Source organism: Arvicanthis niloticus, chromosome 6 (assembly GCF_011762505.2).
Source record: "Arvicanthis niloticus isolate mArvNil1 chromosome 6, mArvNil1.pat.X, whole genome shotgun sequence".
Taxonomy (NCBI): domain Eukaryota; kingdom Metazoa; phylum Chordata; class Mammalia; order Rodentia; family Muridae; genus Arvicanthis; species Arvicanthis niloticus.
In genome coordinates this window covers 106,677,324-106,703,953 of record NC_047663.1, presented here as the reverse complement: position 1 = coordinate 106,703,953, position 26,630 = coordinate 106,677,324, and the positions used below count along the sequence as shown (strand labels likewise).

The 26,630-nt window shown below is 47.8% G+C and overlaps 1 protein-coding gene across 4 annotated transcripts; it reads left to right on the top strand.

Moving 5' to 3' along the window:
* Positions 1 to 4,472: 4,472 nt before the first annotated feature.
* On the top strand, positions 4,473 to 26,412 carry Ubac1 (UBA domain containing 1). Of its 4 annotated transcripts, XM_076937600.1 has the most exons (11): positions 4,484 to 4,821; positions 10,271 to 10,391; positions 11,515 to 11,588; positions 15,770 to 15,877; positions 16,872 to 16,974; positions 17,135 to 17,243; positions 18,120 to 18,351; positions 19,278 to 19,364; positions 20,195 to 20,333; positions 21,442 to 21,494; positions 25,890 to 26,412. In XM_076937600.1, the coding sequence occupies exons 1-11, from the start codon at positions 4,684 to 4,686 to the stop codon at positions 25,935 to 25,937; spliced, it is 1,212 nt and encodes a 403-aa protein (XP_076793715.1). In that variant the 5' UTR covers positions 4,484 to 4,683; the 3' UTR covers positions 25,938 to 26,412. The 4 variants fall into 4 exon arrangements, with proteins under 4 accessions (XP_034363441.1, XP_076793715.1, XP_034363442.1 ...); XM_034507550.2 differs by lacking the exon at positions 21,442 to 21,494 and having other exon boundaries at positions 4,473 to 4,821; XM_076937601.1 differs by lacking the exons at positions 4,484 to 4,821; positions 21,442 to 21,494 and adding an exon at positions 6,103 to 6,242.
* Positions 26,413 to 26,630: the final 218 nt, after the last annotated feature.

Sequence of the window (26,630 nt, the reverse complement as noted above, 5' to 3'; positions counted from 1 at the left end):
TGCTTTTGGTTCTATAACTGATACTCCCCTAAGTTAATAGAATAGCAAGATGACTTGGTGTACCCTTGGTCCCTGGAGGAAGAAACAGAGCCTGCTGCACAGTTGAGGACCCAGCTCCCAGATGACTGGAATGGTGACTGCTATCTCATTATTTTGGGAGCTGGGAAATTACTATTCATGACAGTAAACTTAAAAATGAAATAATAAGTCTGTCCTTATAAAAAGCAAATTGCGATGTCGGAATATTCATGAGCTGTGACTTCATGGGAAATGGCAGCCGCAGGGGGATTAACATTTGGTTAAGTCAGCAGCAACAGAACTTAGGGAAATGTGCCTGTCAGTCTGAGGATATGGTGATTAATACTTCCTGTTTGCGGCCCCTTAACGGGTGCATTTTAATGTAATAATTAATTAACCTTGGGGATCATTCACATTTCACAACTCCTGATGCTCTGGCTTGGGGGAGGGAGGCTCTTTCTGCCTGGTTCCTGTCCACCTTGGGCACTGAATCCTTGGGACTGACCTCCCAAGGAGCTGAGAGGTCAAAATTGAGCCCAAATGTCATTGGGGGGTTGTGTGTGCAGGATGGGATGGCACAGGCAGGATGGGACAGCAGCACAACCCTGTGCTAGTAAACGCCCATGACCTCTCCACTCATGCTATAAGTTGAAGGTCCCTGACCTCATGCCCACTTGGACCCCGAGAATGTGGCTTTGTGGGAGAGGGTCTTTGTAGGTTTGTTGGTTTAGGGTCTCAGATAAGCTTGATCTAGAGTTTGAGTGGCACTAAATTCAACAACGGGTTTCCTCATAAGAAGAGAGAACATGAAGACTCAGTGGGAACAGGCCAGCTATTTGAGCCAAGGTTAAGGATGTCCAGATGAGAGCCCCTGGAAGCTGGGAGGGGCCTGGGATGGCCAATGCTACTGGGGACTTGATGTAGACTACTGACCCCAGCACAGATGAGAAAGCATTCCTGTTGTTTCGAGCCACAGACTCCCTTTGAGGAGCTGTAGTTATCCCAGGATACTCTAACCATGGTCGGCCATGGTGGTTGGTGTTGACGCAACTCAGGGAGCCCTTGGAGGGAAGAATAGGGACACTTCAGAAGCTGGGTCAGAGGACCTGGTACGGGCTTTGTCTCTTCTTTCTCCTATTGTAAAGTGTTGGAACAGGGATATAATTCTCAAACTGGATCACTTCAGCGCACCACAGGGGAGCATGGAACCATGCCCTTATATTTCCTTCACTTGTTGCCTAGAAAACAGTTTTCATGGCCCATTCCCAGCATCCTCCTCCAGTGGTGCTGCTCCTCAGTGCTCTGCATAGCCCATCCCGAAGGCTGGCACTGTTTCCAGACAGCTCCAACTCTTAGCCCTGCAGAGTAACAGCTGATTAGAAATAGCCATGCCAAACCTTGGGGTCCCAGGTTGCATGCACACCTGCACACCTGCTCACCTGCTCACCTGCTCACCTGCTCACCTGCACACCTGCTCACCTGCTCACCTGCTCACCTGCACACCTGCACACCTGCTCACCTGCACACCTGCTCACCTGCACACCTGCTCACCTGCACACCTGCTCACCTGCTCACCTGCTCACCTGCTCACCTGCTCACCTGCTCACCTGCTCACCTGCTCACCTGCTCACCTGCTCACCTGCTCACCTGCTCACCTGCACACCTGCTCACCTGCACACCTGCTCATGCATTTATTTGTGCCACATACATACCAGTGATGACTGGTATGCCTACAGACACAAATACACACCGGCATACTCCTATATAAATGCATTCATATACATATATACACAAACATATGTACATCCATATCATGCTCGCACAGTATGCACACTCATTCTGTACAACCAGCCAACTCACAGATACCTGCTCTGAGCTGGACAGTGGCTTATTCGCGCCTCCTAGTGGCCGACCCCAGGTACTGCAGTATTTCCCTTTTTGTAAAATTTGCAGCATGGGGACTCTCTCCTGTTCATGGCTAGTAGGAACATTTGAATCAGAGTCGACGCCCTTTTGCAGGGAGACTCTTCTCGGCTTGTCTAGCATAGCTAATGCCAACATAACATGTTCACTGATACCACACGGGGCGTGTTCCCCCAGGTTGCTTGCCAGGTCAAAGGGTGGGGAGGCCATGGGAAGGAGGGCCATGTTCCTGTTAGCCTCCTCCCGTGGAAACCCGTACCTGGTTGTGGCAGCCATCTTGTTGGCACAGATCTTCTGCCAGGGCTAGCTCTTTTCTGACCACAGGCGTCTCTGGTTCCTAGATGGGCCCTGGACCTGCCACACTCAGACCAGCTGGCATGAGGAGCTGACTGATACTGGAACACCCGTCTGGAATGTTCTGTCCTTGAAAACCATACAGGTAGGAAGATGTCCCTGAGGGTGTAAGTAGTGTTGCAAGCTACAGGTTGCTTGGATCTTACTCATCAAGCTTTGTGGGCTAGGATCTGGAGTACAGGGTCCAGTGTGAAGGTAGTATTGGGTTTGCCTGGGGTGGGGGGACGCCCTGTGAAGTATGACCTTGGGACTTTAGCCTGGTCCTCTTGGCCAATGGAAGTTCTGAGAGAGCCCTCAGGAACATCTCTGTACATTTCTTTTCTCTCTGGCGTGGTTAAAGCTGATTTCAGAGTCTTTAATTAAGAGTCTTCAGAGCCTTGTCTTGCCCATCATAGGAACACAGGCTCTGCCAGCCAGGCGCTTCACTCAACCCTCCCCTGTTGCATCCACAGCATAAATAGCATGTACTCTATAAACATGTGCCTTCTTATGGGCAGCATGTTCTCTGAAGCAGAGACTGAGACTGGGCAAGGTACAGAATGGCACCGGATGGGAGAAGCTGAGTATCCATGCAAGCTCTATGCCTTAGCCAAGCTGAGCAGAGGGAGAATTCATCGGTTCTCCCTTGAATACTACACTAGCACCCACAGAGCTATGACTGCCAGGCTTCTGTAGGAAGGCTGACCTGGGAGGCTGGACAGCCCATCCTTCCTCAGAGTGTGTGGTATCTCTGTGTCCACGTAGAAGTCTGGAGATTTTGGAGGAGGGGACCTGTTGTCTCCAGTTCAAAAGGGACCTCATGCATACATTGCCAAGATCACTGTCTCCACAATTCCTTCTGCTCACTTCCCTATTCTTGGGGATTCTGGAAAGCCAGATCCAACATATGGAAAGGACTTGTCCCATGTCCTTCTGGCCACTTCTTTTGGCATATACAGTGGTAGGATGCTGAATTTGGTCTATGTGGAAATACTTGCAAACATTCTTATTATGCAAACCAGTAGCCCTGGGGTGGCAGCCATTATAGGCTTCCAGGAGAAAGAGGACGTAAGGCCTCTGAAGAATGGGCTGAGTTGCCTAGGCTTTGGACAAAGATCAAGGGATTTGTGGGGGAGAGGCCTGCCGGACTTGAAGACCAGCTGGAGGAGCCTCAGATGCACTCCTCACAACCCTTATTGCTTTGTTCTGTACCGTCTGCCAAGACTCAGATCTGTGGCAAGATCTCATAGATCTTGTCAAAGATAACTATGAACTTCAACTGCTGCTCCTCCTACTTCCACACCACCATTCTTGGATCACTGATAATTGGGTTTTTGTTTTTTAATTTAAAAAGGTTTATTTTGTGAGTATTTTGCTTACATATATGTATTAACATTACTGGCATGCCTTTGAAAATCAGAAGAGGGTGTCTGATCTTCAAGATAATTCTGAGCCACCATGTGGGTTCTGAGAACCAAACCAGGATCCTCAGCAAGAGTAGAAAGTGATGGTAACCACAGAGCCATCTCTCTAGCCCGTGTGTGTGTGTGTGTGTGTGTGTGTGTGTGCGCGCGCGCGTGCGCGCGCACGCGTGAACATTTATATGTGTTTTATTCAGGCTTGTATTCCAGTGTGGTCCTGAACTCATTACGTAGTCAAGGATGACCTGTCTGAACCTCTGGTTCTGCCTAAGTGCTAGGATTATAAACCCGTGCCAGGCTTATGCTGCGCCGAGAATCAAACCCAGGGCTTTGTGCATAACAGACAAGCACTTACAACTGTGACCCATTTCTAGTACCCTGATCCAGACGTTTTATATTTTCCCTTGACAACTCTAAGATGTTGTGTACTTGACTCTGGCGCCCTTTTCAAATTCCAACAGACCAGCAAATCAGGTAACAAAGCTGGGCGGTGCTGAAGTAATGAGGTATATGGAGAACTACAACTCCCAGTATGCACCTCACACATTATTTTCTTTCTTTCTTTCTTTCTTTTTTTTTTTTTTTTTTTTTTCCTTTTTTTCTTTTTGGTAAGGGGGCCGTGAGCCTTCCTGGGAACTACAACTCCCGACGTGCCTCGGCGCACTTTACCTATTTCCGGCGCGGCGGGGGCAACAGCGGAACGCCTACCAAAAAACCACACTTCCCGGCATACCCACGAGCGTCCATAACGCACTTCCGGCGCGGCTGCGACAGCGCGCTCCCGGCGGCTACGGCGACGCGGGCAGTGCCAGCGAAGGTACAACTCCTGCCCCTTCAGTGACGGGCGGCCGAGCTGACAGGAGCCGGGGCGGGGCGGCGGCGGCCAGCGAAGGAGCGCGCGGCGGCCCGGCCCCGCCCCTGGTCCTCCCGCCAGCCCCAGTGACCTTCACGGGTTCGGGCGGCGGGTGCAGGCCTGGGCGGCGGCGCGATGTTTGTGCAGGAGGAGAAGATCTTCGCGGGCAAGGTGCTTCGGCTGCACATCTGCGCCGCCGACGGCGCCGAGTGGCTGGAGGAGGCGACCGAGGACACATCGGTGGAGAAGCTCAAGGAGAGTTGCCTCAAACATGTAAGGCCGAGCTCCTTACGACCCAGTTCCACCTCTGCCTCCGTTCTGGAAACCAGAAACCTAGACTTCTGTCCCAGACTCCGCCCTAGCCCCCAGACTCCCATCTGCACCGACACTCCTATCCCTATCTAGACGCCAGATTTTCGCTTCTGCCTGGACCCTACCCCAGGTCCCGCCGTCTTCGCTTCTCCTGGCAGGGACAGCGCCTCCCGCTTCTTTTCTCTACACCTCTAATCACAAACCTAGCTGCTCAGAGAAGAGCATCTGGCCCAGCTGATGGGCGAGCTTTATTTAATTTCTGCAATGTGCTAGGGAGGTGAAGGCGAGAATGAACGGAGACTGGGAGAGGCAGAGGCAAGGGCTCATGGTTTTCTAGTCTTGGGGCTTGCCTGCTGTTGGATGAGGTTTCAGTTTTCTCCAGAAGCTGGAAGTAACTAGATCCCATTATAAGAGAGCCGGCTCCTTGCCTGAAGAGCCAGCTGCTTGGAGCCCCTAGCCGGGACTTGGCACTTAGTTGTAGTCACTTAAAATAGTGCCGCTGTGGGACAAGTCCCTAGGCTTCTACTTTCTACTGGGGCAACAGTTGATTGAGTGGGAAGGTCCAGGACAACTGTCTCCTTGCCAGCAAGTGGCATTTGTTAAGTTTACTTACATTCAGTGAGCTTTGTACATAGTTAGCCCTTTAGTTTTAGGTAGTTTAAGTCTTGGGATTCGTTCTTGATGCCATCGTGGCTCTAACTGCTCTCAGTTAAAGGTGAAACAGATGCCTGTTAAAACACTGGTGGCCTATGGAAGCACCATACTAGACATGATTAGTGCCAGACTGCTTTTTAGAGGGGACTCTTCGGAACGTTAGGGATCTACAGAAGTAGGTTGGGTTAGAGTTCAGCATTATCTCCTCTAAAAGCAGTCTTCAAGTTACGATAGCAGCTGCTTGCAAAGGGTGGTTTATCATCTGTGTGCCTTTGTGTAGTCGGTGGTAATGTCAGGCAGGCTCCAAGAGATGTGTTTCAAGCCCCTCTTCTGCAGTGCATTAGATGTTGACTAACCATGGGTCTTGATGTCTGTGGTTCACCTCAGTGAGGCTCACGTGCTCAAGGGCAAAATGTATTTAGACAGCCCAAGGAGTCCCCAGCCTTTGAGCCTGTGCTGACCCTGTGGGTTTTCTCAATAGCAAGACCCAGAGGCTTAGCACAGGCTTAAAGGTTGGCGCTTCCTTGGGCATCCAGCCTGTTCCCTAGCATCCAAGCTGGTCTAGTGCTATGCTGTGTCATCCCCTAGGTCAGGTTCCTCAGGGCTGAGCTTGGAATGACCTCAAAGCCAGTGTAAGGATTGAAGGAATGAAAGGTGGTGTCAGCCTCAAGCCACGGCAACGTGGGATGCCACCTTCACTGCTGTGATGTCTTCCTAACTCACTCATGGTATGGATATACATAATAAGCATGGCAATATTTTATGAAGGGAATGGGGAGGTGATTCACGGATGCTTAATAATAAATTTTAGGAGCCGTGAGGTTAGGCAGCAGGTTTTGATATGATGCTAATTATTTGTGTTATTTAATATTCCAGTCGATATTGGAGTTGTGTCATTTTGGCCGTTTTTGTCATTATTCTTGTTTAAATTGAGATTTATTCTACTCTACATCCTCCAGGTATGAAGGCTGAAGTAGCAGGAGAGCTTACAGCATACAAACTATTGTAAATGACAGGACTAGAGAGCAGAGGCATCAGACCCACCTTCAGGTCCCATCAGCTCTAGGAGTCACCATGCATTTATTAGAAAAGAGGATTTTCTTGTTGTACCTGACTGTCTCCTTGGAAATGTGTCGTGCACAAGATATTGCTGTCTATTGACTTCTATTCTCTTTACTCTCCTGTATACACTGGTTACTGGAGTTGTTATTACTATTACTTTTTCTTCTTTTCTCTCTTCCTGAGGGGTATGATACAGTTTTTAAAACATTTTCTCCCACAACACTCCTGGGAGTTTACAGCTATATCAAGGAGAAGCTTGTTATTAAAATTCTTAAGGAATTGTTTTTTGCCTTCCCCTTTTTGTTTTATTCAAAGTGATTTCACCATGGTATTCCCCAGCTTCCACTGTCTAGGAAAGGGACGTAGTAAGCCCTCTTTTCTCAAGGGGGTGAGTGGTGATGTGTATGGTGTGGTGAGGTGTGGTGTGGTGTGGTGTGGTGTGGTAGAGCTGTGGTGTGGTGAGCTGTAGTGTGGTGTGGTGTAGCTGTGGTGTATGGTGAGGTGTGGTGTGGTGGAGGTGTGGTGTGGTGTCTTGGAGGTGTGGTGTGGTGTCTTGGAGGTGTGGTGTGGTGTGGTAGACCTGTAGTGTAGTGTGGTGAGGTGTGGTGAGGTGTAGTGTGGTGTGGTGAAGTGTGGTGTGGTGAAGTGTGGTTTGGTGTGGTGAGGTGTGGTGTGGTGAGCTGTAGTGTGGTGTGGTGAGCTGTAGTGTGGTGTGGTGAGGTGTGGTGTGGTGTGGTGAGCTGTAGTGTGGTGTGGTGAGGCGTGGTGAAGCTGTAGTGTGGGGAAGCTCTTCTATGGTGTAAAGCATCTGGATGAAGCACAAGACTTCTCCGAAGCCTAAACTGTCCCAGGTCCTGTGAAGATTCAGGTCCTGTCATCTTTCCATGACTTACAGTACCTACCAGACATGAGCAGAAGCTAATGACAGACACTTCTGGGATATGTGCACAAGAACATAGGGTTGTGGTGGTATGTAGTGTGATGACCTGTGTCATGTCTTGTTCCTGATGTGCTGCTGACATGCTTCAGAATACAGTTACTATTTTTTAATTGTGTTTCATACTGTATTCTGAACTTGACAAATCTGCTAGGATTAGCCAGGGATTTTAGAATTTCAAGTATCCCACTTAGTATTTTTGGAAGCAGAATGGGTGTTCTACTGTTTTGGTTGTTGTGACTGTGTACCACATCAAAGCAAATGAAGGGATATTTATTTTGGTTCATTGTTTGAGGGGATACAGTTCTCTATGGTGGTGGTGGTGATGGGGTATTGTGGCAGGTGGCTCTGTTAATGGGGACCTGAGGCTGCTTGCTCACATATCTTTGGATCAGGAAGCAGAAAGGGCAGTGCTGGCACTCAGTTGGCTGACTTCTTTGTATTTAGTCTGGAATTCCGGCCCATGGGATAGAGCTCCCATGTTCAGACTTGCTTTTCTTCTATCTCATTTAATTCTTTGTGGAAAAGCCCTTATAGACACCCAGCAGTGCACCTTAGCGATGCCGTGGGTATTTCTTAATTCAGACAAATTGACATTATTAAAGAGCCATTTTTCAGGTTCAAGGAAAGTTGAGGTTTGGGGCTGAAGAAATGGATCAGAAGTTAAGAGCACTGGCTGCTCTTCCAGAGGTCCTGAGTTCAATTCCCAGCAACCACATGGTGGCTCACAGCCATCTGTAATGGGATCAGATGCCCTCCTTTGGTGTGTCTGAAGACAGCAAGAGTGTAATCACATACATAAAATAAATAAATAAATCTTTAAAAAAAAGAGTTGAGGTTCTCTGCTTCGTCACAATGGTGAGTAAGTTGGTTGCTGTAAGTTAGATTTATCTTATAGCCCTTGCTCTTAACCTCTGTCTCTGTGTGATGGGCCACTTTTCAAAAGTGGTTTCATTCTGAGGCTGATGGGAGACTCTGGTTCTCTAAAACTTCAGGGTCTGGAGGGAAATACATGCTTCTGTTTTGTCTTCTCTTCTGGTTAGCAGCCATATACACAGAGGCCCTTTGTTGAGTGTGTGCATCATGGTACCCAAGATGCCTTCCAGAACTTCCAGGAAGGCCTGAGGAACCTGTGCCTGAATGTGTGAGGGGCCCATTCTCCCTTCCAGGCCTGTGCCGGTTCCTTTCGGGTTTTAGAAAGCACAGGTGAGCCCTCTCATTGGTTTTCTGGACTTCTTCCATTCTTAGTCTCACACCAGGAACCCATAGCAGCAAGAAATAGTTATAGTCCTTGACTTTGTTCTGAGTTTGGAGAATGTGTGGTACCTGGGCCTGGGGAAGTTGTGTGATGCTGGGCAATGGTGGACTTGTGGAAACTTGTACAAACTCCGGTGAGTATACCTGGTGAAGAACACACAAGCACAGTGAGCCCCAATTGTGCCATGTGGTATCGGCAGGGTGTTCTTGGTCTTTTTCTCCTTGACAATCAGATATATGATCGGTGTGACCCAAAGACAGACAGGACTCTGTCATTGGAGACGGTGTGTTTGCATTCTGTATGAGTGAGTGCTGGAGCCTGGCTGAGATTAGAAGCTACTGTGGTAGAAGACTGAAGGGATTGCACAAGCCTCCACTGAGTATGTGAAGTCACTTGTCATGAGGTAGGTGCCTGCGGGATCACCTGCTGGGTCCTTTCAGAGGTGCTGTCTTCCTTGGTAGCACTGATAGTTTCCTTTCTACCTCCTCTGCCTGATGCTGTCACTAGGTTCTTGGGCCCTGGAGACATAAACACGAGTGTGTGCCCCCGATCTCCTGTAGGCTACATCTGGAGTATGGGTATTGGGCCCAAGGCTAGGCTGAGGCCAGTTGTTCACTGTGATCTGCTGAGGACTTTGTGGTATTCAGCGGGCAGGTGTTGCCTCCTAGCTCCTGGAAAGCAGTCTTCTCTCTATGCAGTTCTTCTGCCTTTTGTGTGACTGCTGAAGAAGGAAAAGCAAATGCAGAACGCAACTAGATCTTCAGATCCTAAGAAGACCACAGGCGTATATTCATCTAAAAGTAGTTTTCCAGATCTTTCCAAACAAAAGTGATTTGGGTTGCAAGTGCTCATCAGTAGGATTCTGCGTTCCCAAGCTCTTAGCCGTCCCAGGAGTCTGCTGTGAGCTGGTTATAAGCCTGGAAGCGTAGACGGTTCAATGCTTGCTGGCATTTTACTCAGTTTTTTTTTTTTTTTAATCATGTATGGGTATTCTTTACTGTCATTTATGCTTTAATGTCTTGACTAGTATGAAAATGCAGTAATCCCGTGGGTTGGAGCTGGCTCAGTTGGTAAAGTGTCTCCTGTACAGTCATGAGGACTTGGGTTTGGACCCCAGTGCCTGTGTGAATGCCGGGCAGCAGCACGTCTGTCATCCCAGCATTAGTGGGGTGAGGATGAGGGCAAAGACGAGAGCATCTTGAGCTTGTTGGCCAGGCAGCAGAGTTGAGTTGATAAGCCAAGTTCTCAAATGAGAAATAATGTCTCAAAAAATAAAGTGAGTAGTTGAGGAAGACCCCCCCCCAACATTAGCCTCTGGCTGCCATGCTTGTGGAAACACATATACATACCCACATGAAAACATATATACACTACACATACACACATGACAAAGAGGAAGCCTTAGTAATTCCATGTGTGGCTTGAGATGCCAGGCTGTATGTTAGCCCTGTCCTAATTTACTTCCGATTTAGAGATTTGTGGCTTAATTCTTCCCCCAGGGTGCTCATGGGAGCTTAGAAGACCCCAAGAATGTGACCCACCATAAGTTAATACATGCTGCTTCAGAGAGGGTGCTGAGTGACAGCAAAACGATCTTGGAAGAAAACATCCAGGACCGAGGTAAGGAGGCTGTAGGCAGAGTCCGCAGAGCGTGGGGCCTGCATCCCCAGGCCACCCACAAGGCTCTTTCCTGAATTTAGACATGAGCAGGAGAAGCAGATTAACTCTGGTACATGATGTTTTGGTGTACTTGTGAAGAAGAGCAGAAGCGAGACAACTGACAAACATCTGAGAAGCCAGACTTGAGTGTTGTGTTTAGTCCTGTTTTAAAGCAAACCCAGTTTCTGGAGCTTCTGTGGCTTTACTCTTGTGCTGGAAGCACTCATCACAGTGGCAGGCTGGCTGAGGGTCCAAGTGACATACTTCTGTTCTGCACATCCACTTTTCATTTATGCTTGGCTGTGGGACAAAACTTGTTTTCTGTATGTCATTCAAATAAGGACTTATGATGACCTATGACCAAACTCAAAATGGAGGGGGAGGCGACCCCACCCCCTTCCCCCGCCATGGTGAACTGTGGACTGGCTACAGGTTGCTCATGCTTTAGATCACTATCTATTGCCTCACAGATTTTTAGAACTGAGCCCTTTAAAGTAAAGACATTATGCAAGATGTCCACTAGTGCCCTGTGTGGCTATCAGGGATGTGCCGTGCCCACCTCTGAAGCCCCAGCTCATCTATGGTGACCCAGGGGCCACTTCAAAGCTGAGGAGGCGACACTGGCTTGGCTTAGGAGGGACCCAGGGATCCTGCTTTCTAACCTTAAAGCATTAAGTAACATTTTTGTGTCTCGTGTGTATATGTGGTTTGTGTGTGTGCACGTGTACACACACACAAAGATATGTATACATGCATAAATACACATGTGGAAGTCTAGGCTTCACATCTATTCATTGAGGCAGAGTCTCTTGTTGAACCCAGAGCTTGTCTATACAGCCATTCTGGCTAGCCAGCTTAATTTGGGGATTTTTAGTCTCTGCCTCTAAGTGGTACAACCATGGGCAGACTGCCGTGCCCACCTGTCATTCTTATGGTTCTGAGGATCCGAACCTCAGTCCTCCCTTGTGTGTAGCAAGCCCTTAAGCCACTGAGCCGTCTCCCTGACCCCCATCTGGTACCTTTTATATCATTTATAGCTATGGAACAGTAACTGACTTCATAAATATAACTTATTTTTTTCTAGATGTCTTGTTATTGATAAAAAAGCGTGCTCCTTCTCCACTCCCTAAGATGGCTGATGTCTCAGCAGAAGAAAAGGTAAGTTTCAACGTTAAGAGCTAGGGCTCTTCATTGCTAGGTATCTTTCATGTGTCAGACTTCAAAAAAGTCCTTGAGTTATGTTCTGGGATTGTACAGTCTCTCCGTAACATGTGTGGTATAAGGGGCCCTTCATCACGACCATGCCTGTTCTGCTCTGAGTGTGTTTGTGATTGCCGAACGGTGGCAGAAGAGAGTGAGAACATTGTCCTCAGCAAGTGCTTCCTCGGTGCTGCTGCCAGTGTGGATCCTGTACATAAAGGGTTGGCCTGCGGAGAGGCTACAAGCAGTGGTGCACCTGGTTTGGCCTGTGTGTGTCCTTGCAATTTTGCAGTTATGCTGAGTTCTGTCTTGAAGTCTGTTAGAGTGTCATCTGGGGCTTATACCTTCTCTTTATCTAGGGGCCTTAGGAAAACTACCCCCTTGTCTCTTGTACAGTGGCTGCCCCAGCCCATCCATCAGCAAGGTTCTCTAATGCAGTGCAAGACGCATCCTGTCAGCCTGTCTACGCTAACACCAGACCACATGCCTGTGCCTGGTGGAGGGAAATGGTTTATAAAGGGTGTTTATTTTGTTATTGTGTATTTCTATGAGTCTATGTGTCTGTGCCCAGAGAGGTCAGAAGAGGCTTTCTGATCCCCTGCAGTTGGAGCTATAGATGGAGAAGAGCCTCCTGAAGTGGGTACTAGGAGCTGAATATAAGGCCTTTGGAAGAGTAGCCAGCAGTCTTCAGTGCTGAGCCATCTCTCCAGTCCCAGGATGTGCTCTTTTAAAGGGCAGTCACCTTTGTTTAACAACTTTTCCTGTCTCAGGGCTCTGGAGTTTCTTATACATGCTTCAAAATGTCAAGGAGAGAGTGTTGGTCTTAGAGAAGGGTCAGGCCAGCTCTTGGGTTGACCTGTGGCCTGATAGAAGATGAGTTACTTTGGGGTCTCCGTTGAGGCCAAGGATATAGAAGAGTGCCAGGCCTTCACACCCTCCTTATCTTTGGCCACCTGGCCATGGCGATGGGTGGGTGTGGGTGTGGGTGTGGGTACAGTCAGCAGCACATGGGCAGGCTGCTCCATCCATCTTCACCAGGCAGATCCTGGGCCTCACCCTGCTTTTCTAGCTGATAGCAGAGCTCAGATTACAGTTCTAACTGGATGTTTAGACTTGAAGTCCTTGTAAGTATTGAGAACATAGTTCTGGGAGCTGATGAGATGGCTCAGTGGTTAAGAGCACTGGCTGCTCTTTCAAAGGTCCTGAGTTCAATTCCCAGCAACCACATGGTGGCTCATGATCATCTATAAGGGGATTTGATGCCCTCTTCTGGCAGGCGAGTATACATTAAGAACACTCATTAATAAGTAAATAAATAAATAATAAATAAAAAAAGAACATAGTTCTGACCACAAACTATGTAGCCTGCTTCTTGCTTAGGTACTTAAGGTACCTAGCTAGTAGCTTGTTAGAGTTGCCTTGACACAGTACCTAAATGCAAAGTTAAAAATCATGGCATTATTTACAATTCTAAGTAAAAATGAAGTAAAAATGCAGTCATAAAGAGTCAAAGAGTACTACAAATCTAATAAAATTTGATTCACGTTTCCTAAAGGAAGTCCCTCAACTATCAGTATTTATTCGTGCCACTGACACCCACCCTAGCTCACCTCTTAATTCCTTCAGCTGCTGTCCTCAGTAACTCTCCTTCTGCTCTCTAGGTTCTGCATTCATTGCTCTTTTTGGAATTACCACGTTAGATGTGACAAAGATGCAGCTCCCCTCCTAGCCTCTTGCTTTGAGTGACAGTGAGTGCTGGGTGAAGCTCGTCCTGTTTACTTACTGTTGTCATTGAAGTGCTCCCTTCTGCGAGGAGGATAGCATATTAGGATTGCTTTCTGTCTTGGGCCTGGGGATGTAGCTTAGTGGTTGAGCATTTGTCTTGTGTGTCTAAGGCCTCAGGTGCTTCTGGTCCATGTGTGTTGTTTGAGCTGCTACTGTGCAGCCAGCTCTCTGATTCTCTCTGTGTTGGATGTTGGGTTCCTGTTGCCTCCTTTGGTTGCCACAGACCTGCTTTCTGAACATAATACTAAGGCTTGTGAGGGCAGAAGGCTCAGCTGAGGTTGCGGGAAGAATGTGCTTCTGGGTACATTCAGACAGTTGACAGGATTCTGTCATCTCCACCAGAGAAGCAGAGGTTTTCATTGGTTGAACCCCCTTGTTGGAAAGAGTGATACCCTTTGTAAGGACTCAAAGTAGCTAGACCCGAAAACCATTTGCTTTTTCTGCATTTAGCTGTGCCATGTGATAAAACTCAAGCAAAGGACTGATCACCCTCCTTACATCTTAGGGTCTTGCAGACTTGGGGATTGTCAGCAGGAAGCATAGGACTGTGTGAATTCTGCTTCTGCAGAATTGAGTGAGAATTGTCTTCCTTCAGTGTGTCAGACTTGGCATCGCTGTGAGCTGCAGGAGCATCCATCCTAGAGGAAGAAGGGCCTATTGTTATGTAGACTTTTCAGAAGTTTCAGTCTGGGATCAGCTGGCATCATGGCTTAGGCTATAACCATGCAGAAACATGGTGGAAGAGCCAGCAAACAAAAGCTGTTCCCTGCATGCTAGTCAGAAACAAACAAGAGTGACCGGAAGGGACAGCACATACTCTTAAAACACATCTTCAGCTGGGTACTGATACACGCCTTTAATCCCAGCACTCAAGAGGCAGAAGCAGGTAGATTTCTGAGTTTGAGGCCAGCCTAGACTATGGAGCAAGTCTCAGACAGCCAGGGCTCCACAGAGAAACCTGTCTGGAAAAAACAAAATGGATCCACACTTTGTCTCACCAGGCCTTGCTCTCCATAATTCTGCCAACTAATAGCTCCTCAGATGTTTTGGGTTTTCCATGCTGTGTAGCTCTTGCTAGCTGTGCTTCTGTGTAGACTAGGCTGGCTTTGAACTCTTGGAAGTCTTTTTCCCCTCGCTTCCCAAGTGCTGGTATTACTGATGTGTGCCACCACAACTGCTTTCTCTGATTGTTCATGTTAATTTCTTTCTTGGTTTCTTTCTCGGCAGCTGTTGTTGGCTGACCTAGTAGGCCATCCTGTGGATTTTCCTTAACTGTATCTTTAATCATCCTACAGCCCTTTTACCTGGCTGCTTTTGCTCTTGCTGGTGGCACCCTAGTTTGCTTGTACTGGGTGGGTGTGGCTTGGGGTTGTTGGTGCTGAGTTGCCCGCTTCTCTTACCTGCTCCTCTCTTCCTCCTTCTCACTACTTTTCTTTTTCCTCTTCTTGGTCTTGGAAGTGTTCCTGTGCCCCTGGCCTCTGAGAGCCTGGAGGCTTGTGCCAGCTGCTGAGCTTACTGTGGCAGAGACCTTCTTGTACCTTTCCTGTCTCATCTGTTCTGGTTGGCTTGCTGAGTCTGAGCAGCTGGGTTGAACAAGAAGGAAAGCTGTAGCTGGGTGTGAGAAGGTCCCTTTCCCTTTCTTCCTCCTTCCCTGAGTGCAGCCTCCCACTCTAGGGTCTCAGGCCAGCCAGACTGCTGTTGGTCAAGGCTGTGAAGCAGAGGTACTGTTCTGCCGCTTGGATCTCAGGACTGCTTTCTCTAGCCCCAGTAGCCTGCTGCCCTTTGGTTGGTTGATATAGCCTTGCTCTTGATAGGTTCTGCCCTGTGGGCTCTTGGCATTAGCCATGGCCCCAGCCGTCCTTTGTGTCTCTCTTCTAACCATTCATTAGCTCGTTCACCTGTACACTGTTTTCTTCCTGTACCTTCTGGACTCGCTGAGTGTTGTGGCCACTGCTGGTTTTGTTTTCTTTCCTGTCCTCCTTATCTGTAAGCTTCTGCCACCTTCGTCTTTAACTTCCATTCATGGACGTTTGGGAGGTCTCCGAGGTTCACTGCAGCTGTGTGCTTCCTCCAGAGGCTTTTCCCCAGCCGCAGTGAAGCACCACAGGACCACCACTCTGCAGCACCATCCTCTCTGTCTTCATGTGCATGTGGTTTGTGAGGTCATGTCTGGAGTATCTTGTTAGGCTTCTGCTTCCAGTTCTGTGCGCAGAACTTTCCAGAATCCTCTAGCTCAAGAAGATCACACCTAAGGCTTAGAAGGTTACAGTTCTTTTCTCTGGGCTGTTCCATGTTCATTGTCATACTCTTCATGGTCCTTGGTGCTTTTCTGATTTGAGTCATTTTCTCTGCAGAAGAAACAAGAGCAAAAGGCTCCAGACAAAGATGCTATTCTTCGAGCAACGGCCAACCTGCCTGCCTGCAGCACAGACCGGACTGCTGTCCAAACCACCATGAGAGACGTGAGCCTTGTGTGGGGCTTGGGAAAGAAGCTCTTTAAAAGTGCTTGGGGATGGTGTGGTGACTGGCATATGCTTGTGGTTCTACCATTCAGGGGCCTGAGACAGGAGGATGGCTTGAGCTTAGGTTTGAGGCTAGCTTGGATATTACAGTTAGGACCACCCCTTACCCACTTAAAAAAAAGAATCTGAAACAGAATATTCAGGAACCCTTTACTACTTTTGAGCTGTTCCAAAATTTACAATTTTTTCAAACTACAAAGTTGACAAAGCACATACAGACAACTGTGTGGAATACAATGCCTTTGCTCTCAGTACAGCAGAGCTTTCAGGGACAGTCTGAGGAGGAAACTAAGTTGAAGTCAAAGCTGCAGCCTGAGCACATGGTCAGCAGTGATAAGACGTGCTTGTGTGCGCAGGAGTTGGGGAAGGTGGCCACCATTTTGTGGTCCTGATCCGTCTGGGAGCCAGAGTTCTCTGAAGAGGTCCTTTTGATAAGAGCTTTGTTATTCTTCAGTGACTGACTGGCGATGTGTCCTTGCCTGGCTTCTGTGGGTCCAGCCTTGGATCCAGCCTCTCAGGAGGCTTGAGGCTGTGGTGTTCCATCTCCAGGCAAGGGGCTGCTGTACCAGTTTAGTGTTTTGATGTTCTTTGTTAGTTTTCGAGACAATAGTCTCACTGTGTAGACTAGGTTGGTCTTGAATTCACAGAGACCTGCCTCCTTCTGCCTTCCAGCTCTTGAGATTACAGGTAAAGGCCAAGATGCCCTTGTAGATTTGGAAGACTATGTCTGGGATAGGGTTGCAGATTTAAGCAAGTTTGTTGGACATTCTGAGAAATAATCTTTTTTTTTTTTTTTTTTTTTGAGACAGGGTTTTACTGTGTAGTTTAAGTTGGCTTCAGACCCCCAGCAATCTTCTTTTCTCAGTCTCGCAGGATCAGGGATTGCAGGTGTATCACTGTACCGGACATGATCTCTTTCTTCATTCCACTGCAGTTTCAGACAGAACTCCGGAAGATCCTTGTGTCTCTCATTGAGGTGGCACAGAAGCTGTTAGCACTGAATCCTGATGCGGTTGAATTGTTTAAGAAGGCAAATGGTACGGGTGGCTCCGAGCCTGTGACGTTTGGTCACGGGGGGCGGGGGGGAAGGGGGTTTGGCGTCAGTAATTGCTAGGTGACTTGAGCCTCTGCAGATGAGGCTGTGGGGCTTCAAAGGGCTCAGGAATCTCCTCATGGCAGGCTTGTCTTTCTCCTCAGCTATGCTGGATGAAGATGAGGATGAGCGAGTGGATGAGACTGCCTTGCGGCAGCTCACAGAAATGGGCTTTCCTGAGAGCAGAGCCTCAAAGGCCCTTCGGCTGAACCAGTATGCTTTTTTTCTTCTTGGCCTGGCCTTCCCTGATTCCCCTTCCAATCTCCGGAGTCATACTTTTTTTTTTTTTAAAGATTTATTTAAAATTTGTGTTTATCTGTGTATATGTACATGTGTCTGTGGGTGCCCATAGAAGAGCCAGAAGAGGAAGTTGGATCATCTGGAGCTAGCATTACAGACCATTGTGAACTGCCTGACATGGATGCTAGGAATCAGACTCAGGAGCTCTTCTTCATCTCTGAGCCAGCTCTCTGATCCAACTGAGTCATTTCTAATTTGTGTGTGTGTGAGTGTGTGTGTGTGTGTGTGTGTGTGTGTGTGTTTGTGTGTTGAGGGTCGCTATTACCTATGCTGGTCTTGAACTCCTGGACTTATGCAGTCCTTCTGCCTTAGGCTCCTAAGTAGCTGGGACTGAAGGTGCAGACCATAATACCTGCCTGTTAGGAGGGTTAAAAATCAGTCTGTAAATGTGCCCTGCACTCTCAAGTTAGGAGAGCTCTGAGCCAGATCTGCTTCTGGCCGGACAGGGATTCTTAACAGTCTTTTTTTCACTTCTGGTTTTAATACTTATTCAGATCCCATATGAAGTCTGTAGACCAGAACTGGTCAACAGCAGTGTTCTTTGTGCTGTGCACATAGGACCTGGACTCCTTTGTCTCTTGTGTTTTGGGTGTGTGTCTATGTTTGTTTTATTGGGTCTTGGGGGTTTGAGGTGAGAACTTTGTGGAGGTTTTCATCCCAAGAGACCATCTGCCACCATTGCTGCTTCTGGTCTTGCTATCTCTGTTGACACATGTTGGAGTACATAGGATAGGAAAGTCCCAGTAACCATCCTGGAGGAGTTAAGAAGAGTCTCTTGTCCCCTTCTAGCATGTCAGTGCCTCAGGCCATGGAGTGGTTAATTGAACACTCAGAAGATCCAGCTATTGACACACCTCTTCCAGGCCACGCCTCTCAAGCAGGGGCAAGTGCTGCAGCTAGAACCTCCACCTCCTCTGAAGCTGCTGTGGGGACTAGTGTTGAAGATGAGGAGACCCGGGATGAGCTCACAGAAATCTTCAAGAAGATACGCAGGAAAAAGGAATTCCGAGCCGATGCTCGGGTATGTGATGGGGGGCCTCAGTATGGAGGTTGGGTTTGTGGTTGTGTTGTGCAGGGAAACCAGGAGGCCTGGAGTCTATGAGAGTTCTCATTCAGGCCTGAGACTTGGTTCCTCATATATAAAATTCATGCTTGGGTCTGGGTGGCTTCTTCCTGCTCAGTGACATCTCCATACAAGCTCTGTCCTCTACAAGTGCTGCTGCACCTGTTGCTGTGGCCTTTGGGTGGACAGTGTTCAGAGAGCTAGAGGGACATGTTGTGGGCTTGCGAGGGAGGGGCGTGCATCATGCTGGCTACTGGATAAGGACCCAGGATATAGGATACCTGTGTGCCTTCCGTCAGCTACTGCAGGTACACAGTTATGGTCACACCTTACCATCACCACACTGATACTGTCTCTCCTGTGTTCTTTATGCACCTCCCTGTTCTTTGCTGGAGTTTTAATTCTTCCTTTGGTCTTTCACTTTCGGGTTACAGATCAGCCCACTCAGGCTGCATGCTACCTGCTCCCTAGATTTTGGCATGTTGAACAAATGTTTTTCTTAGGGTATCATCTGTGGCTTGGATTTTTTATAAGAATCCCATTGGCCAGGTTGGGAGGTTTCTGCAAATAAATGGAGCTTAAGTTCTGCAGAGCTGAGGAAAACTGCCACCTAGGGCCTGTCTGTGTTCCATCAGTGGTCCTGGTGGAGTCGTGCAGTAGCAAATGCCCTTCCAAGGCTCCGACTTCTCTCCTTGGCTGCAGAGATGAAACATTTCCTTGCTTTGCCTTGGTTTTAAGGGAGGGTGCTCTTTCCTGCCTCTTGTGTGCCAGATGTTATCTTCTGCCTGTAACTGTCACTGAAGGGAACTTGCACTGTGAGTGGTACTGCCCCTGGTGGCAGTGTCCTCTGCTAGGGTGCTGACCAGCTTGTTCTTCCCTTTTAGGCTGTCATTTCGCTGATGGAGATGGGCTTTGACGAGAAGGAAGTGATTGATGCCCTCAGAGTGAACAACAACCAGCAGAACGCTGCTGTGAGTTCCGCTTTGAGCCTCTCACGTCCCCTGTACCTCATGTGGCATGCATTGGAAATGTCCCTTGTGTCAGGACTTCCACACATAATTGGTGATGGCACTTTGTATGTGAAATGTTAGGGCAGATGGTTCAAATAGAAACTGAGAATACCCTGGACCCACAGTGTTTTTGTGTGCATATTCTATTAGCGGCAGGCTATAAGCTGTTAAAAATTGAATCCCATAGGATGGGTATGGGTATATACCTCTAATTCCAGCACTTGAGAGGAGAGGCAGGCAGATCCCTGAGTTTGAAGTTAGCCTGCTGTATAGAGCGAGTTCCAGGACAGCCAAGGCTACACAGAGAAACCTTGTCTCACAAAAACTTAAATAAACAGATGAAAAAGGACTGAATATCACTCCATTAGCACAGCTGATAGGCACTCTGTCCTGCGAGGCCTCTGTGCTGGGTCCACACACACTTGTGTGTGGAGTCAGGGCTCAGACAGCTGAGACACAATTCTGGATTTAGACTCTCCAGGCTCATTGCTGTGGAGAGATAACTGTCATACTGGGATTCCCTTGAAGAAAGCAGGATGTTTGGGATTGTATTGTGACCAGGGCCCTGGCTGTGGTCAAATTGAACTGCAGTGCCAGGTCTTCTAAGAAATCTAGACTGATACTTCCTTCTGTCTCTATCCTAGCTGAATGTGGACCAGGTTTGTATATGTTAGGGCCCCTTCCAGGTATTGCAGCCATGGGGGCTTGTGGAGAGCCACAGAAAGGGACAGGTGAGCTTCACATACTTTGAGAAGGAACTAACAGCTCGTCTGGTGTTCTTGGGTTTTTAGTGTGAATGGCTGCTGGGAGACCGGAAGCCATCCCCTGAGGAATTGGACCAGGGCATCGATCCCAATAGCCCTCTCTTTCAGGCCATCCTGGACAACCCAGTGGTGCAGCTGGGTTTGACAAACCCTAAGACATTGCTAGGTATGTGTGTTTACTTAGGCTAGCTTGGGTGAGGAACACATGGCGGGTGGATTCCCTGCCACAAGACAGGTGCTAGTGAAATGCTTTGGGCACTACTACTGTGCCATGCAGGTTGGCTTATGCAAGGTATTGTAGCTATGCTTCTGAAAGCCTGGAAGTCAGGCTCTGCCTTGATGGGATGAGCTTCTGCAGAGGGGGACTTAGAAGAGCAGAGCAGTGGCCTGTATGGGAATAGGAGATGACGAGACAGCAGGGTTTGGATTTTGTTTATTATTTAGAAGGAATTTCTTTGATAATTACTTTTTACTTGTGATAGATATTAAAAATCCACATAATGGGGCTAGCAAGATTAGTGGGTGTTTTCTGGCAAGTCTGAGTTTGGCTCCTAGAAACCACATGGTGAAAGGCGAAAGCTGACTTCTGCTTGCACACTGTGGCATATCCATGCCTCCCAATAAGTCCTAAAAATAATGCTAAGTCTGCCACTTTAAAAACACGGCGACAGCGTAGTGGCGCACGCCTTTAATCCCAGCACTTGGGAGGCAGAGGCAGGCAGATTTCTGAGTTCGAGGCCAGCCTGGTCTACAGAGTGAGTTCCAGGACAGCCAGGGCTACACAGAGAAACCCTGTCTCTAAAACAACTAAAAACTAAACCAAAACAAAAAAGTAATGGAAGTAAATAGTTAGGAACATGCCATTTATTTGAAAACTGTCGTAGTGGCCACTCCTATATCTCAGCACTTGGAAGGCAGAGGCAGGAGACTTGAGAGGTCTGGGTCAGCCTGGAGGCCTTCTCCCTGCACAGCAGTTACCATCCGTGTCCACAGTATGCAGACACTCGGGTCTCTCACAGCGGAACCTGGAGACTGGTGCGGCTTACACCTGCAGTCTCAGTGAGTGACAGGAGTTCCAGGTCAGCTTGACTAAGAGTGAGACCTTGTCTCAGAGAGACAGCAGAAAAAGTGTGGTATTGCTTATGCTCTATAGATTCCTTTTGGCTTCTAATGTGACATCAATGCCAGGAGCATGGCTGTGATTGTGAACTGTTAAGGGGTGACAACAGGATGAAAAGTCCATGTGTGTTTGAAGTTCTTTTGTTTGTTTTTAGACCAGCTGTGTAGCCTTCTGAATCAAGATGGGCCTCTCCTCAGTGTTTTTCCTGTGAGTGCAGAGGTCTGATGATCCAGTCACTACTCCCCCTGAATCGCACACGCCCTTCCCGTACCTCATCATCCCCTGCGTACTGGGCTGCCATGACCCCGAGGGCTTGTCCTTCCTTGGCTTTCCTGTAGGGTTTGGCCACTCTTATACATATGTTCTCTCTGTCACTTGTCCCTGCCTTATAATGTGGCATCACTTTTTAGGCCATTTCTGTAACTTACTGCCGTATTTCCTATGAGGTGTTGTAAACTATCCCATGGGGCAGGAGTGACTGTGCCCTGCTGTCCAGTGGTATATGGGTCATTTCCTTGCATGCAGAGATTCTTTCCTGTCCCTCAATGCAAATGGGCTTCTGTGCACTGGGCTTTTAGGGCTCAGGTGAGCACAAAGAGAAGGAATTGTTGCGTGGGCCTAACGTGTCCTTGTGCTCTCTGGTCTAGACAGAGCTCAGCCTTGGGTACAGCTCAGGGGCTCCACCTGTTTCCATGTCTCTCATCCTTCTGCATTTTTCTTCATTTACTGAGGAAGTTCTTCACACAGTCTGAACACTGGCTCTTTCTAGTTTACTCTGTGTGTTGTCCCATTTCTGGTTTCCTATCAAGTAGCTTTTGGGAACAGAAGTCCTCTGTTTCCTTGAACTTGTTTTTTGGGTTTTTGTTTTGTTTTGTTTTTGGAGGGGTTTTTTGTTTTTGTTTTTGTTTTTTTATGATCAGAAAGACATTTCTCTTAGGTTGTTGGAAAGTTTTGAAGGTTTTTTAAGTCTATCATTTAGCTGAAAGTATGCATGTATGTATGCAGATGTGTGGTTGTAGCATGTACGGTATAAGGAACACAGTTGTCCCTTATGTATTTAAGGCTGTGTTTGGTATTTTCATTGTCTCTGGTCTTTCACACTGAGAACATCCTCCCCTAACCCTTGTCAGGCTGTTTGTAGATCTTTGTTGTTGTTTTGTTTTTGTTTTTTCGAGACAGGGTTTCTCTCTATAGCCTGGCTGTCCTGGACCTCACTCTGTAGACCAGTGTGTCTTGGAACTCGGAGAGATCCGTCTGCCTCTACTTCTAAGTGCTAGAATTAAAGCTCTACTCCACCACCACCTGGCTAATAGTTTTTAAGAAATGTCTAATACTTCCATTGCTGTTCATCACCAGAAGAAGTCAGGACTGGACGTCAAGCAGGTCAGGAAGCAGGAGCTGATGCAGAGGCCATGGAGGGATGTTACTTACTGGCTTGCTTCCCTTGGCTTGCTCAGCTTGCTTTCTTATAGAACCCAGGACTACCAGCCCAGGGAGGGCACCACCCACAATGCCCCCCCCCCACTAATTGAGAAAATGCCTTACAGCTGGATCTCATGGAGGCATTTCCTCAAGGGAGGCTCCTTTCTGTGATAAGTTCAGCTTGTGTCAAGTTGACACAAAACCAGCCAGTATAAGAAGTAAATAGGTGTTGCCATGCTAGGGTTTCAGCTCCCGGCGTGCTAAGTACACTCTGACTGAGCTTTCTTTTCATGTGTCAGTATGAACTTTGCTGTCTGTTGGTTAGTGTGTTTTAAGGTGCATTTGGTCAGATAAGAGAAGCTCTTCCTTCATTGTAGGTACTGGGTGTTTTACCTTCTTTATCAGGTGTATATTTAGCTGCTGTCAGTCCTTTCTCTTTTCTGAAATAAACCACCAGTGAGCACACTTAGTCAGCACCTGGTGGGGTCTAGGCCAGGAGGCACGATGGAGGTGTGTAGGCTGCTCCTCAGAGCAGCGGCCTGCTCACAGGACAGGGCGTCCGCACTCAGCATGACCGGGTTCGCAGTAGGCATCTGTTTCCCTGCCGCATCTGCCCTGCAGGGCTGATGCCATCCCTACAGAACTCGTGTGAAGGTTCACACCAGCCATACCTCCTGCGGGGATATATACCTCTCTCAAGCTCTACTTAGATATTTTTGATGTTTACTAATAAAATAAAAACCACGGACCTGGGCCGGGAGATGGCTCAGTGAGTAAAGATACTTTGCCACCAAATCTGAGCTGTTAGGCTAATTGTGGACTCTTCTTTCCACCACCCTTCTTCCCCCTTTTCCCACTCTTTCAACCCCTGACACGAGTTGCGGGAGAAAAAAAGAATAGAAGGGAGAAGGGGCGACAGCATCATTAGATACTTCCTGCTGACGGGGTGGGGGGTTGTGTTCCTTGGGGCAAGTTTGATCTTCATCCTCAGGATATCTGATTTCTTCTTCTTATTTCGTCTTTGTGCATGACTACATAAACCACGACCAACAGCAACCAACCAAGCAACAACAACCCACCTCTTGGGGCCCAGCATTTCTATACCCTCTGAAAAAGTCTCCAGAATTCCAAATATCTCACAATTACAGAAACTATCTGCTGCTGGCAAAATCACAGTCTGCTGCTGTGGGCAATCTGAAGCAGCCCCATATCCCACACCTGGGATTAAAACAAAAACATATTTTCATAATATTTTTGTGTTTTTTTTTTTTTTTTTTTTTTTTTTTTTTTTTTTTTTTTTTTAAAGAAACCAAACCTAATGGTTGCTGTATTCCCTGGTACAGACGCTCCTGATGTGCCTTAACTTTCTAGGGTCAGTGCGTGTAGTATATACGTATATGTGAACATGTGTCTGTGCCTCAGATGCCTCACTGTGTAGTATACATGTATATGTATTCATGTGTGTGCAGATGAACATGTATGTGTCTGTGCCGTGGACATGGACACCTCAGGTGTCATTCCTCAGCTGCCTACATTTCTTACATTATTTATTTATGTGGGGAGGGCATACATCGGGATGCAGATGTCAAAGGACAGTTTGCAAGAGGTTTTTTTTTACTTCTACCTTGTGCTTCCCCGGGATTGAACTCAGGTCATCAGACTTGGTGGCAACCTCCTTTACTTGTTAAACCGTTTTGCCAACTCCCATTTTACTTATTTTTTGAGACAAGGTCCTTTGTTAACTTGGAAATTGCTGAGTAGGCTAGGCTGGCTAGCCAGTAAGCCTCTAGCCCAGGGTCCTTCTGTCTCCACCTCCCAGTACTGGGATTATAAGCATGTGCTATCATGCCCTGCTTTTTATATGAATACTGGAGATTAAGTCAGGTCCTCAATCTTGTATGGCAAGTGCTTTTCTCTATTGAGCCATCTTCCCAGCCCTAATTTTTTTTTTTTTTTTTTTTTTTTTTTTTTTTTTTTTTTTTTTTTTTTTTTTTTTTTTGGTTTTTCGAGACAGGGTTTCTCTGTGTAGCCCTGGCTGTCCTGGAACTCACTCTGTAGACCAGGCTAGCCTCGAACTCAGAAATCCACCTCCCTCTGCCTCCCAAGTGCTGGGATTAAAGGTGTGCGCCACCACCGCCCGGATTCCCAGCCCTAATTGTGTGAAACTCTAGAAAATCAAAGTTTACCAGGTGGTGGCGGCAGTGGCATGCACCTTTAGTCCAGCACTGTAGGAGGCAGAGGCAGGTGGATCTCTGAGTTTGTGGCCAGCCTGGTCTACAGATCAAGTTCTAGAACAGTCAGGGCTACTCAAAGAAACCTTGTCTTGAAAAACCAGGAAGAAAGAAAAGGTTTTCATTTTAAAAAATACTTTGTTAATGTGGGAGCATGTGTGCACATGTGTGTGTGTGTGTGTGTGTGTGTATGCACTTGTTTTAGTGCTGCACCTTGGGGTCTGTGCATGTTGAGCAAATGATTACTGTTGGGTTGTCCTCCAGCCTCCCATGACATGTTCACTGTGTTAGGGTAGAACATGTAGGTGTTTCTGGGATGATGGAATTAAATCTGCTGGTGGCACATGCAGTTAATTCCAGTTCTTGGGAGGCAGAGGCAGGGGAATCTCTTGAGTTTCCCTCAAGAAGGATAGGCTGGTCTACAGAATGAGTTCCAGAACAGCCAGAGCTACACAGAGATTCTGTCTCTAAAAAAAAAAAAAAAAAAAATCTGCTGGAGTATATTTGTACCAAGGATTTTTCCCATGGACATTTGCTGTGGTGTGTGGAAAGGGGTGTTTGCAAACCTAACTTGAGTCTACTGGCAGCTCTCCAGAGTTGGAGTGCCATGAGTCCACGCTGTGTCTTCCCCACTAGTGGACTATGAGCTGGAGCACACAGACAGTCCATTGTCTTGTCAAAGGTGTGAACATGCATAGCTGACCACCCTGCCCTGTTAATGGCTCTGAGTTGGGGTGCTGTGATCACACAGGCAGTCTACTTCCCTGCCGATGGCCCCTGACGTCTGTTTGAGCAGTAGCTCAGGCACTATGGTTGGCTCCTAAGGGTGAGTGTCAGGGTCAGCAGTGAGCTCTTGTGTCCCTGCTCCCTTTCACTATAGGCCATTGAAAAGGCTCAGTGTGCTTGTCGGTGTGTGGGTGCCGCACTCAGCTCTGTTGTCTTCCCACAGCATTTGAAGACATGCTGGAGAACCCACTTAACAGCACCCAGTGGATGAACGACCCAGAGACGGGCCCGGTCATGCTGCAGATCTCTAGAATCTTCCAGACACTGAACCGCACGTAGGTGGTGCCTGCTGTGCTCCTTGGCTGTGCAGTCTCAGCAGTCTGTGAGGCAGCGGGCACAGGGCCCAGCCGGGATCTTGCCTGGACCACAGCTTTGGTGACTCTCCTTTCCTGACCTAACTGCTTATCAACTTCTGCCATGGTTTGAAAGTTGCAGTCCTAGCTTCTGACAGGTGTTTACAGAAAGTGGCTATTGCACTGGGAAGGTGAATGATTGCTGCCCCATCTCCTCCAGATACTCTGCTGGGCTCCTGAAGTGCTACTTGAATTGACCCTTAGGTGTTTGCTTGTGGAGCCCAATGTATTTTAAAGAAGGCATGTTTTGATCCAAAGTGTTATGTCAAGTGTGCTAATTTAACCAGACTGACTCACAGATGGCTTCTTTAATAAACCCTTTTCCTATTTTTACTTGTGTTACTTCATGGCAGCAAGGACATCACATGTACCCCCTAGGCTGTGCACATGCTGCTTCTGGCCAGAGCAGGTGCCATTGCCACTTCTTTCTAGACAGTATTTCTCCTTGTAGCCCTGGATGTCCTAGAACTCACTCTGTAGACCAGGGTATCCTTGAACTTGGGAATCTGCCTCTCGAATGCTAGGAGTACCACCACCACCCGGCTTTCATG

Excerpts from the sequence above, each read along its gene's own strand:
- Ubac1 (XM_034507550.2), top strand. The coding sequence starts at position 4,684 with ATGTTTGTGCAGGAGGAGAAGATCTTCGCGGGCAAGGTGCTTCGGCTG. Across the intron at positions 11,589-15,769 it reads ATGTCTCAGCAGAAGAAAAG|AAGAAACAAGAGCAAAAGGC; the intron begins GTAAGTTTCAAC and ends TTTTCTCTGCAG. Across the intron at positions 18,352-19,277 it reads AATTCCGAGCCGATGCTCGG|GCTGTCATTTCGCTGATGGA; the intron begins GTATGTGATGGG and ends CTTCCCTTTTAG.